Source organism: Corythoichthys intestinalis, chromosome 14 (genome assembly GCF_030265065.1).
Source record: "Corythoichthys intestinalis isolate RoL2023-P3 chromosome 14, ASM3026506v1, whole genome shotgun sequence".
NCBI lineage: Eukaryota > Metazoa > Chordata > Actinopteri > Syngnathiformes > Syngnathidae > Corythoichthys > Corythoichthys intestinalis.
In genome coordinates, this window is record NC_080408.1 from 39215505 (window position 1) to 39227607 (window position 12103).

At 40.2% G+C, this 12103-nt stretch overlaps 1 protein-coding gene across 8 annotated transcripts in view; it reads right to left on the bottom strand.

Annotated features, from left to right (window-relative positions):
* The window catches only part of dtna (dystrobrevin, alpha), a 55831-nt gene that overhangs the window by 18280 nt on the left and 25448 nt on the right, over positions 1 to 12103 (bottom strand). For all 8 annotated transcript variants that reach the window (XM_057857752.1, XM_057857753.1, XM_057857759.1 and 5 more), the window contains exons 2-6: positions 11184 to 11251; positions 4783 to 4863; positions 4490 to 4703; positions 3260 to 3345; positions 142 to 296 (exon numbers count right to left, since the gene is read on the bottom strand). In XM_057857752.1, the coding sequence (XP_057713735.1) occupies positions 142 to 296; positions 3260 to 3345; positions 4490 to 4703; positions 4783 to 4863; positions 11184 to 11251 (604 nt within the window). The remainder of the gene's footprint in view (positions 1 to 141; positions 297 to 3259; positions 3346 to 4489; positions 4704 to 4782; positions 4864 to 11183; positions 11252 to 12103) is intronic.

A 12103-nucleotide genomic window follows, 5' to 3' on the forward strand; every position in this document is an offset into this window, starting at 1 on the left:
TTGAAGGTCGAGAAAAAAGTGGAAATGCATAAATTTTGGCGTCGGAATAAAAATGATCATTTACTACCAGCCACCTCCAGTTCAAATGGATTGGCCGTCTATAGCCGTCAATGCCAGTGAATGAATTTCAAGAAGCCTGACCTGCTGCATGAAGCAGCTCTTGGCCGCTTGCTCCGTGTAGCCAAATGACGGCCCCTCAAAGACTGCCATGGGCAGCTTCAGAATCTCCTTCAGGAACATGTCAAACTGCGCATACTCCATGATTCCAGCCGGATCGGATATCTGTGAAAAAATATCTGTGGAGCGACATCACACGAACGAATCAAAAATAATTGTCGGCTTCCAACGCAGTCTGCTAATTACGGCGTCTCACACACAATGCAATTAGCCCACTTATTTGAGAGAAACAAATTAAAGAGAGGCAGCTGTTCAAATCGTTTTGTTTAAAAAACACAAACAGCAAGGAATCCATCACCTTCTTTTAGTGCTTACCAGCCACTAGATGATGTTATCGCTTTCAGATAACAGGGAATACAGGGTTATACCTGACAGCAATTTCTCCCACAGGGAGTCTTCTGGGCTTTCTCATGCATTTAAAAATGCAAGTACCGTATTTTTCGGACTAAAAGTCGCAGTTTGTTTCATAGTTTGACTGGGGGTGCGATTTATACTCCGGAGCGACCTATGTGTGAAATTATGAACACATTATTATATCATTTCACATGTTATTTTGGTGTTTTGGAGTGACACTAATGGTTTGGTAAACTTGTCAGCATGTTCTTTATGCTATAGTTATCTGAATAACTCTTAATAGCTATGTTACGGAGGGGCGCTGCCAGGGATTTTGGGCCCCACCACCAGTGCCCGGACACACACACACATTTAGAGTATCAACTACGTAATTCCCTGCATTCTGGTGAATCTTTACACACTAATTTGTACATTTTCTGCATTAATTTAAGATGAAAATATATTTAGGTAAACATATAGCGCATAGAGCAATAATGAATAGACTGATATCATCTATATGAAATGTACTTAAAGCCATCTTTTACAATCTAAATATATTATTTAGGGCTGTCAAAATTATCGCGTTAACGCGCGGTAATTAATTTTTTAAATTAATCATGTTAAAATATTTGACGCAATTAACGCACATGTCCGGCTCAGACAGTATTCTGCCTTTTGGTAAGTTCTACAGCAAGGTTTTTTGTGCTGTCTAACAGCGAACTCTTGTGGTCGCTTTGCGACATGGTTTATTGCTTTCTTGCCAGTTCAATATGGCTGCATGACGTCTCGGGCTGACGCCTACGTTGTAATGTTGTGCTTATATGATCCTTGGACAAGATTTGTCCGTAAGTATGGTTGTTTTAAAGAATGTACATATTATGTTAGTAAGCGAAATGTTATATTTTTTGTATGAGACGCTTTTTGTTTATGTTTAGTGAACCTGTATAGCGTGCTAAGCTAACGTTGTTGCTAATGCAATGCTTGTGTACTTTTTTTTGTAGTTTCACTACGGTCTAAAGAGGACAGTGGTTTGAGGCCATTTTATTAATAAATCAGATGAAAAAGGAAGAAGTCTGATTATTAAGGCGTCATTCACTAGCTGTCTAGCTTTGGAAAAAGTAGACGCTTCGGAGTGAGGACAGCATAGACAGATTTAAATGACAGTAGAGTGAAATGCCCACTACAGTCCTTATGTACCGTATGTTGAATGTATATATCCATCTTGTGTCTTATCTTTCCATTCCAACAAATTATTTTACAGAATATATATATAATTTACAGAAAAATATGGCATATTTTATAGATGGTTTGAATTGCGATTAATTGCGATTAATTACGATTAATTAATTTTAAAGCTGTAATTAACTCGATTAAAAATTTTAATCGTTTGACAGCCCTAATATTTTTATTAGAAATATTCTCAAAGCAAATACTAAAATGAATGACTAGAATAAATGTTTTGTTTGGACTTAACTATACTACAGTATACATTACAGTATACAGTATAAAACTGTTTTAGTACTGTATGAAGAGATTGCTAAGGATTTGTCTGCTGTAATGATTAAATATAAGCTAAAAGTGAAGCAAACACTAGCTAGCAAACAGTTACAGTATTTCATTATGGAGTAGGCTTAGCCTCATCTGGAAATTTGTGATCTACACCATAGGCTACAGCTCCGAAGCGAGGTCCCTTGTTAACAAACTAAATTCAATTGATGACAAACTAAATTCAATAAATTCTTGACAAAGTGGATTCGAACCGATTTTAAAAAAGAACATTTCTACACCAACTTTCAACAGCTGTAGGATACCCAAAAATGCCGTCATTATTTGGAATTCATGTTTTTTAATAGGTGCATGTCGCTCATTGAGGCCGGGAAAATCCCGTATTTCTTACGGCGTGAGCTGGGACCTCGCTTCGGAGCTAAGATAACAGGTTAATTTTCAGCACTACACTGACACAAGACACCAACCTTCCTTTGTGAAGTACTTTGTCAAATCCTGTTGGCCTTTTCTACCCATGTCCTGTTTTGCTTTCTTTTCTTTGCTATTTGGGGGGGCTGGCAATAAATATGCTCTCTGGGTGTTTACTTTTTGCCAAAAACAAAACAAGAAAACGAAATCCTTTGTTTTATTCCTATTAAAATGATAATGATTAATATTTAAATTTGCTAACGATTACCTAATGTTCTAATTTTCTTTGTGGGCCCCCATTAGGGCATGGGCCCTTAGAATCAGTCTAACTTTTCACCCCTATACGGCGCCCCAGTTACGTGAACATACGGCCACGTTCGCATTTCGTTGTTCATGCATCATGTAACATTATCATACTGTACACTTATTCAGCATGTTGTTTTCTATTGTATTTTTATTTTAAATTGCCTTTCAAGATGACTTATCTGTTCTATGTGTTGGATTTTATCAAGTAAATTTCCCCCAAAATGCGACTTATACTCTGGCGCGACTTATATGTTTTTTTCCTCTTAGTTGGGCATTTTAAGGCTGGTGCGACTTATACTCAGGTGCGACTTATAGTCCGAAAAACACGGTAGATGAAAAAATTGAACCAGACCTTCAACCATGTTTTGAATAATAGTCACCAATACACCAGGTAATGTAATGTTGGTGTTCATCTCATGTTTTTTTATGAGTCCTATGACACAACATAACCAATTACGTCCTTTTGAAAAATTTTGCAAAATCTTATACATTTATACACACTGTTATTACTGAGAAAAATGTAGCTTACATCTTAATTTATCCAGAATTTTCCCTCCACAGAATGTTGCCAGGGCCATCTTTACAACAAAGACAGAAACCTTGCCGTGGCCCTCTCTAGAAACAAAGATTAGAAACTGATAGTCATTCACATAGAGAGACACATGAAATCAGAGGTTAAAGACTGAAATAAGTAGTCACATTAATAAAGAGAGACAGCGAGAACCAAAAGTGGTATTTGCAATGTGGCAAAATGAATTTTGTCATGTGGCATTTTTTTTGCAATGTGGCAAAATGGATTTTGCCAATTGGCACTTTTTTTGCCATGTGGCAAAATTGATTTTGCCATGTGGCATTTTTTCTTTGCCATGTGGCATTTTTTTGGCCATGTGGTTAAATTGATTTTGCCATGTGGCATTTTTTTGGCCATGTGGTTAAATTGATTTTGCCATATGGCATTTTTTTTTGGTATGTGGCATAATGGATTTTGGTTTGTAGCATTTATTTATTTTTTGGTATGTGGCATTTTTTGGGGTGTCTGGCATTTTTGCAGACCATGCACATCCATGCCATTGACGGTTATGCACGTCCACATTTTCCAATCATTTTAAATGGCAGAAAAACGTGTGTTTTTGACCATCCACTTACCATTACAGCGCACTGACATTCGACTGGCACCAATGTCAGGCTATGCTATTGACAGCTATGCACGTCCATATTTTCTATTCATATCAAATGGCAGAAAAACATGTGTGGCTGTGATTTTTGACCATACACTTCACATTACAGCGCATTGAAATTCAACTGACAACCAAGTCAGGCTATGCCATTGACAGCTATGCATGTTCCAATTTTCCATTCATATTAAATGGCAGAAAAACAAACAAACAAACAAACCAAAATCCATTTTGCCACGTGGCAAAATACATTCAATTTTGCCACATAGCAGAAAAAAATGCTACATGGTAAAGAAAAAATGCCACATGGCAAAATCTATTCTGCCACACGGCAAAATCTATTCTGCCACACGGCAAAAAACATTCCACATGGCAAAAAAATGCCACATGGCAAAATCAATTTTGCAACATGGCAAATACCACTTTTGGTTCTCGGCCCTGTTGTTAATTAATGAGATATTCAGTCTTCACATTTTCCCTACTTGCACTCATTGCAACACTTTTTCAGGCAATAGTTCGCGGTTTCCCTTCCAGACTGTATTTTCTCCCCACCTCAGGTGATAAAGACCAGACGCGTGACTCACGGGTCATAGGCTGCCAGAAGGAAGTTGAGCAGCAGACTGATTGAGTGTTCTACGTTGATCTGGTGCGTAGTGGGCATGCGCTTGTTCAGCTGGTACAGTATTGTGGACAGCACGACTTCCAGGCGGGTCACAGGGAGCTCAGCGTCTAACTCCATAGTGTTGAGGCCATTCTCTCGGAAAGCCTCAATGATGTTCCAGATGTCGATCAAATGCACTGGGGAACCAGCGGGGAATAAAGTACAGGTTGCATGGAGGAATGAGAGCAGAAGCATGAGGGGACACGTTGTACTCACAATTGCATTTCTTTTGCACAAATCTGAGTTTGCAGGCCGTCCTGTATGTTGACAATCGAATGGAGTCCAAATCTTGAGCCCCTGCGGAAGATTTTTGGAATGAATAATCTTAGAATCAAATAATCTTTAACCTTTTTTATGAATCTGGCAAATTTGGTGTTGATCATAATTTGGATTGTTGACTGTCAGTGGGGTGGGATACACATCGACCAAATAATGGGTCTATATTTGAGCCTGAATTTTTCAACCCAATGTACTTGGTAAACAATCTTCACTAACAATTATAATTTAAATTAAATCTGTTCAATATTTACGATTACAAATCCTCACGCGGGTTAAACAAATACTGTGGAAGCCCCTAAATTGAGCATTTTTTTGTTACTTTCAAAGTCAGCAAAAGCAAACGATAAACATCAAATACAGTTTAACTGGAAGTGATTGCGTCAATTCACTGGCTGCCATTGACAGCGATAACTGTGAAATAGACAATGCAATTTAATTGAAAGGGTTGGCTGTGACTGACAATCAATGGCAGCGAACAAGTTAAGCATATTTTAGGATATAAAAATGTAAAAACAAATTTTAAAGCTTTCAAAACACTTCATACCAAGCCTGTCGAGGACCTTGGGTGCCGTCCAAAGCGATACAAGCGTGGCGCTGCCTCTCAGTCTAGTGTGAAGTTACTTTTTAATGGGCCGACGACTAGAGCTGCAGCAATTAACTAAAGTTCAGTCAAGCTTTTCAGCCCTTATTGTGAAAGGTCTTAAAAATGCATCGGATGAGTTCACTTTTTCACAGCAATATATTTTTTCCTGCATTTTTTTCCTCAAGTCGATACTTCTTTCAGAATGACCAAAAGACATTTATTAAATACACAACACACATAAACAATTGGTAAAATGGTTAGTTTAACAATGCAGTAATGTGGTTGTTTGCGGCCGAGGCAGGGTACTGTCCTAGTGTTAGGACCCCTGCCTCAGAGTTCTTGGGTTTGAATCTTAGTCCAGAGTCTTCTTTTGTGGGGAGGACTTGTTTTTGTCGTGGTTGTGGGTTGTGCTTCAGAGAAAACTTCAAATGAGTGTCTCTTGAAACAAAAGTACTGCCACCATGATGACCAACATTAAATTGTAGTATCATAGTAGGGGTTACGTTTTTATAAACAAGCTGGAGGTTTGGTTGCACTGGTGCGCCTACCTTTTTTCTCAAGGGGCACCAGCATAAAATGTAGGCGCGCTCACATTTTTTAATCACTCTCCATAACATTTATATAATTCATATGAGACCACTCAAATCCACTCACACTTTGACGCTCACACTGCCAAGAACATCCTCTAGACCAGGGGTCCCCAACCTTTTTTGCACCACGGACCGGTGTTATTTGGGTCTTTTTTTCACGGACCGGTGTTCTGACAAATTTTGCAACCCATCAAAAATTCAACGATGCGGTTATGCACATGCGCGTAACGTTAAACATAGCCGCAAAATGCGCAAATGTAGCGATTCCAAAGTAAACACTACAAACTTTCTTGAAAGAAAGGAATATTAACTTACGTTTGATCATGGAAGGACTTGTAGAAAAGTTCTCCTCAGATATATCCTGCCATGTACGCTGCACACAACTGCACACCGCTCTCACCATTAACAACGTCGCATTGTCGTTAAACAGAAGCCCGCTTCACAAAGATACGATGTTGGAAATTGTAGCAAGGTTTTCAATGCTCTTGTAGCGATGTCAGGATATTCCACAATGATTTTAATCCAGAACCTCGGTAGAGTTGTTGTCTCAAATGTACGCTTAATAAGGTCGCCGTCATTTGCGATCTCTACAAGTTGATTTTCCTGTTGCACAGACATGCTCGAATCACTCGGTTTATTCACAAACGGGTCCGGAATCCACTCCTTCGCAGTTCGTGGGTCTTCGAGGTTGTAGGCTCGTCATGTGCCCTTTTCGCCGTAAAAATATCTCCAAAGACGTCTGTTTTTCAGTCATCTTCGCTCGTGTCGGGGCTAATTATTTCCGAGAACAAATGTGCTGCGACCACGGCCTAGCAATACGTTATTATCAAGGACAAGTACACATAGATATATTATATACATAAACAAGATGTACTACTAGCTGTCCAATCAATGGATTTCCATGACCACATTTTAATCTATCCCTTAGTATTATATCTAGAGTAGCCAGAGATATTGGTGTGTTAAGCAGGGGCACAGGGTTATTTCAGCCAGAATGCCATGTTTATTAAATTATTATTTCTGTGCGGCCCGGTAGCAAATGCGCCACGGACCGGTACCGGTCCACGGCCCGGCAGATGGTGACCCCTGCTCTAGACAACGAAGATTGACTAAATAATGATTGTCACATTTGTGCCCTTTGATTGTAGAGCTACAGACCCTTCACTTGCCAGATCAAAGCTACAAACCTGTCAATCATCGTTAACTTTGAGTAGCAAACTCTGGCTGCCTGCTGACCAAAATAAGCAGCAGGAGGGAGAGTTGGAGGCTGTACGAAAATTAAAGGGGAAGCTCAGAGTTTTTGACAGCAGGCTTAATATTCGACAAGTCACTGATTCTGTTAATGATTTTTATGGACAGAATTTCTAAGCGCAGCCGAAGCTTTGAGGGGGTCCGGTTTGGTGGCCTCAGCATTGTATCTCTGCTATTTTCAGATGATGTGGTGCTGTTTGCTTCATCAAGCCGTGACCTCCAAATCTCACTGGAGCGGTTCACAGTTGAGTGTGAAGCGGTTGGGATGAAGATCAGCACCTCCAAATCCAAGACAATGGTCCTCAGTTGGAAAATGGTGGAGTGCCTCTCCGGGTCGGGGATGAGATCCTGCCCCAAATGGAGGAGTTCAAGTATCTTGGGGTCTTGTTCACGAGTGAGGGTAGGAGGGAGCGGGAGATTGACAGGCAGATTGGTGAAGCGCCTGCAGTAATGCGGTCTCTGAACCGGTCTGTGGCGGTAAAGAGGGAGCTGAGCCGAAAGGCGAAGCTCTCGATTTACAAGTTGATCTACGTTCCTACCCTCACCTATGGTCACGAGATGTGGGTCGTGACCTGAAGAACAAAATCCAAGATACAAGCGGCCGAAATGAGTTTCCTCCGCAGGGTGTCCAGACTCTCCCTTAGAGATAGGGTGAGAATATCAGTCATCCGGGAGGGACTGAGCATCGAGCCGCTACTCCTCCGGGTTGAGAGGAGCCAGCTGAAGTGGCTCGGGCATCTGATTCAGATGCCTTCTGGACACCTCTCTGGAGAGGCGTTCCGGGCATGTCCCACCGGCAGGAGGCCCCGGGGACGACCCAGGACACGTTGGAGAGACTATGTCTCTCGGCTGGCCTGGTAATGCCTTGGGATCTCGCCAGAGGAGCTGGTTGAAGTGGCTGGGGAGAGGGAAGTCTGGGCTTCCCTGTTAAACCTGCTGGCCCCGCGACCCGACTCTATTTGACTATTTGATCGCTTACGAGAAGGCAGGTTTGCTGGAGGTCAACATGTGTTTTGATGGCCAAAATAAAAAACGCTTGGAACGCTCTGAGGTCGCAACTGGTGCCATTTGAGTGGCATAAGTCCGACTTCCCACCTTCCTCAAATGCAGCATGAGCACGAGTGGCCGAATCACTCCTCTCTATTGTGATCGCATTACAAATCTAGAAAAATAGTCTTGCAGAAATAAATGAATAACGGAAGTCTGGTGTGACACTGTTTTGGCAGCATGGGTATTTTGAATAATGATGTGCATTTTGAATTTATTTGACTATGTTAGATCTGTTATCATTTTTTATTGGCATGCTAGAATAGGACCATTGACTCTAGTGCTAGCTTAGCCACTCCAGAGCCCTGAAATTAATAAATAACAAACTGCACGGAATTTGGTGAGATCAACTCCACCGACTAATTAAACCCCCGCTAACTCGAAGATTAAGCCAAATGTAAAAAAATCTGAACTTCCGCTCTAAGCACCAAAACATAAATATATTTTTTCAATCAAAAACCCAATCCTTTTCACCCGATTCCAATACCCTAAAAAATGGCGCGATGGGCCCAATTTCAGGTCACATGATTGGATCAGAACATCCCCGATATTGTATACAGGAAAATGAACAAAACTGTACTTCAACATTATAATGATACAATTAAACTTTTTCACTACTCTAGACATCTATTCAAAAGTTGACACTGTAAGATTTATAACACTTTATAGGGCAAGTGACTAATTTTGATCAATTACAAAAGTTTAAATATTATTAATATGATTTTTCCTAGTTTTTAACTCATTGCATTCTACTCATATCGATAAACGTCCAATTCATTTACAGTAAACTGACTGGCTGTGAAAGCTCAAGTTTCAGTGCTATTGACGTCGCTAGACATCCAATCCATTTTGACTGGGAAGGGCGAATGAACAAATGTTCATCCAACCCGTCCAGTCAAAAAGGATTGGGGGTTTAGCACTGTCAATGATACCCAATGAGTTAAATGTTATGAGGGTTTAAAACAAATCATAATTCGTGTATGATAAGGTTAAAATTAATCAAATTTATTGGTTAACTCAATTTCTATCAGAAAATGATTGCAATTACAAATGCTTTGGTAGTAATATCTTCATTTATTTATCCTGCAATGAAAAAACAGAAAAGAGAATGGGGGGAAAAAAATTAAATCATAATCATTTTACACAAAGCTCCAAAAATGGGCAGACAAAAGTATTGGCATTGGCAAATATGTGATGCTTCTCTAATTTGTGTAATCAACAGCACCTGTTACTTACCTTTGGCACATAACAGGTGGTGGCAATAAATAAATCACACTTGCAGCCGGTTAAAGTGGATTAAAGTTGACTCAACCTCTGTCCTGTGTCCTTGTGTGTACCACATTGACCATGGAGAAAAGAAAGAAGACCAAAGAACTGTCTGAGGACTTAAGAAGCAAAATTGTGAGGAGGCATGGGCAATCTCAAGGTGACAAGTGCATCTCCAAAGACCTGAATGTTCCTGTGTATACCGTGCGCAGTGTCATCAATATGTGTAAAGCCCATGGCACTGTGGCTACACTCCCTAGATGTAGATGGAAAAGAAAAATTGACGAGAGATTTCTATGAAAGATTGTGCGGATGGCGGATAAAGAACCTTGACAAACATCCAAACGAGTTCAAGCTGTCCTGCAGTCCGAGGGTACAACAGTGTCGACCCGTACTACCTGTCGGCGTCTGAATGAAAAATGACTCTATGGTAGGATAGCCAGGAAGACCCTTCTGACCCAGAGACATAAAAAAAATCCAGGCTAGAGTTTGCCAAAACTTACCCGAGAAAGCCAAAAATGTTTTGGAAGAATGTTCTCTGGTCAGATGAGACAAAAGTAGAGTTTTTTGGGAAAAGGCATCAACATAGAGTTTATAGGAAAAAAAACAAGGCCTTCAAAGAAAAGAACACGGCTCTCATAGTCAAACATGGCGGAGGTTCACTGATGTTTTGGGGTTGATTTGCTACCTCTGGCACTGGACTGCTAGACTGTGTGCATGGCATTATGAAGCCTGAAGACTACCAACACATTTTGCAGCATAACGTAGAGCCCAGTGTGAGAAAGCTGGGTCTCCCTCAGAGGTCATGGGTGTTCCAGCAGGACAATGACCCAAAACACACTTCAAAAAGCACTAGAAAATGGTTTGAGGGAAAGCACTGGAAACTTCTAAAGCGGCCAGCAATGAGTCCAGACCTGAATCCCTGGAGAGATTTGAAAATGGCAGTTTGGAGAAGGCACCGTTCAAATCTCAGAGACCTGGAGCAGTTGGTCAAAGAACAATGGTCTAAAATTCCAGCAGAGCATTGTAAGAAACTAATTGATGGATACAAGAAGTGGTTGTTTGCAGTAATTTTTTCTAAAGATTGTGCTACCAGGTATTACGCTGAGGGTGCCGATACTTTTGTCCGGCCCATTTTTGGAGTTTTGTGTAAAATGTTAATGATTGAATTTTTTGGGTCTTTTGTGTTTTTTCATTGCAAGCACAATGAATGAAGATATTACTACCAAAGCATTTGTAATTGCAATTATTTTCTGGGAGAACTGAGCATTATCTGACAGAATTGCAGGGGTGCCAATACTTTTGGCCAGCAGTGAATATTAATGTAAATGCTTGTTTAGTATGTGCCACGCAATTCACAGGCAAACCGTCCAAAGAAAATGGATACATTTGGTACAGATAGTTTGCAGTGGTGTACAAAAGGGCGTGATTTTATCCTCTTTCAGTTCATCATCAATTTGGATATGACGTGAGTGGAACCATTTAATCTCCATCATATTTGCCTTACACGCAAACTTGGGAGAAATGGACATTTTAATGGACAGCAGGTGAAAGGAGGCCAGTATAGATCAGGATGCAAGCATGTGCGCCTTGGTACTTACTCATCTCGACAAGCAGTTGCCGTCTGTCTGCCATGTTGTCCTCGCTCCACCCGCAGTCTTCAATCATTCTGATCAAGAGAGTGAGAGTAAAAGTCAATCTACGCACTCCTGATTTTTAGCGTCGTCCTCATAAAAATCACGGCTTGATGGCTGAACACGAAATGTTTTCGACTTAATTCCCTGAAGCGTCAGAAGGCAACTGATAAAACCATTGTGCATGCGAGACTCTAACCACTTCATTAATACAAGCAGACATAATGAGACGACAGCCATTCTGCGTGACTACAACTGAAATTTATATACTTGTTTTTCTTTTCTACATATATCACACAAATTCACTGTACACTTCATTAGGTACACCTGCACAATCTAATGAGATCCAATATGAGAACTGTATTGAAAATTCCACCTTTACAAATACACCTAAAATTTGATGCACGAATATGCTCAAGTGTTGATTTTGCATTTTTAGTCACTTGTGGTCTTGTGGTTTTTTGGTGAAACCTTTGGGAAATTTTGGGAAAAAAAACTATTAATTTAAATTTTGCATTGAAGTAATTTCTAGTTGGGAAAAAAAAAAGATATAAAAGAAATGTTGAAGCGAGAGCAACTCAGTAGTTGTACTAAAGATTAATGTGTAGGAAATAGTAAGTTAAAGTAGTAAAAGTAATTGGGCAAAAAATATTGTAGTTGACCAAAAATAATTTATATAGTTGTAAGTAGACATGTGCCGATTACCACTGTCTGTTCCAAGAACAAGAACCGAGCGGGGTGAAGCAGCAATTTGGTTAATGCTACTGACCTCTGGAACAAGTTACCTGAAGGTAAGTCTGAAAAAGCAGTTTTTGCTCTTGCACCCCTCTTTAAAATAAACTGTATTTTAAGCCAAAAGAACGTTTGTTTTTGATACAACAATATGT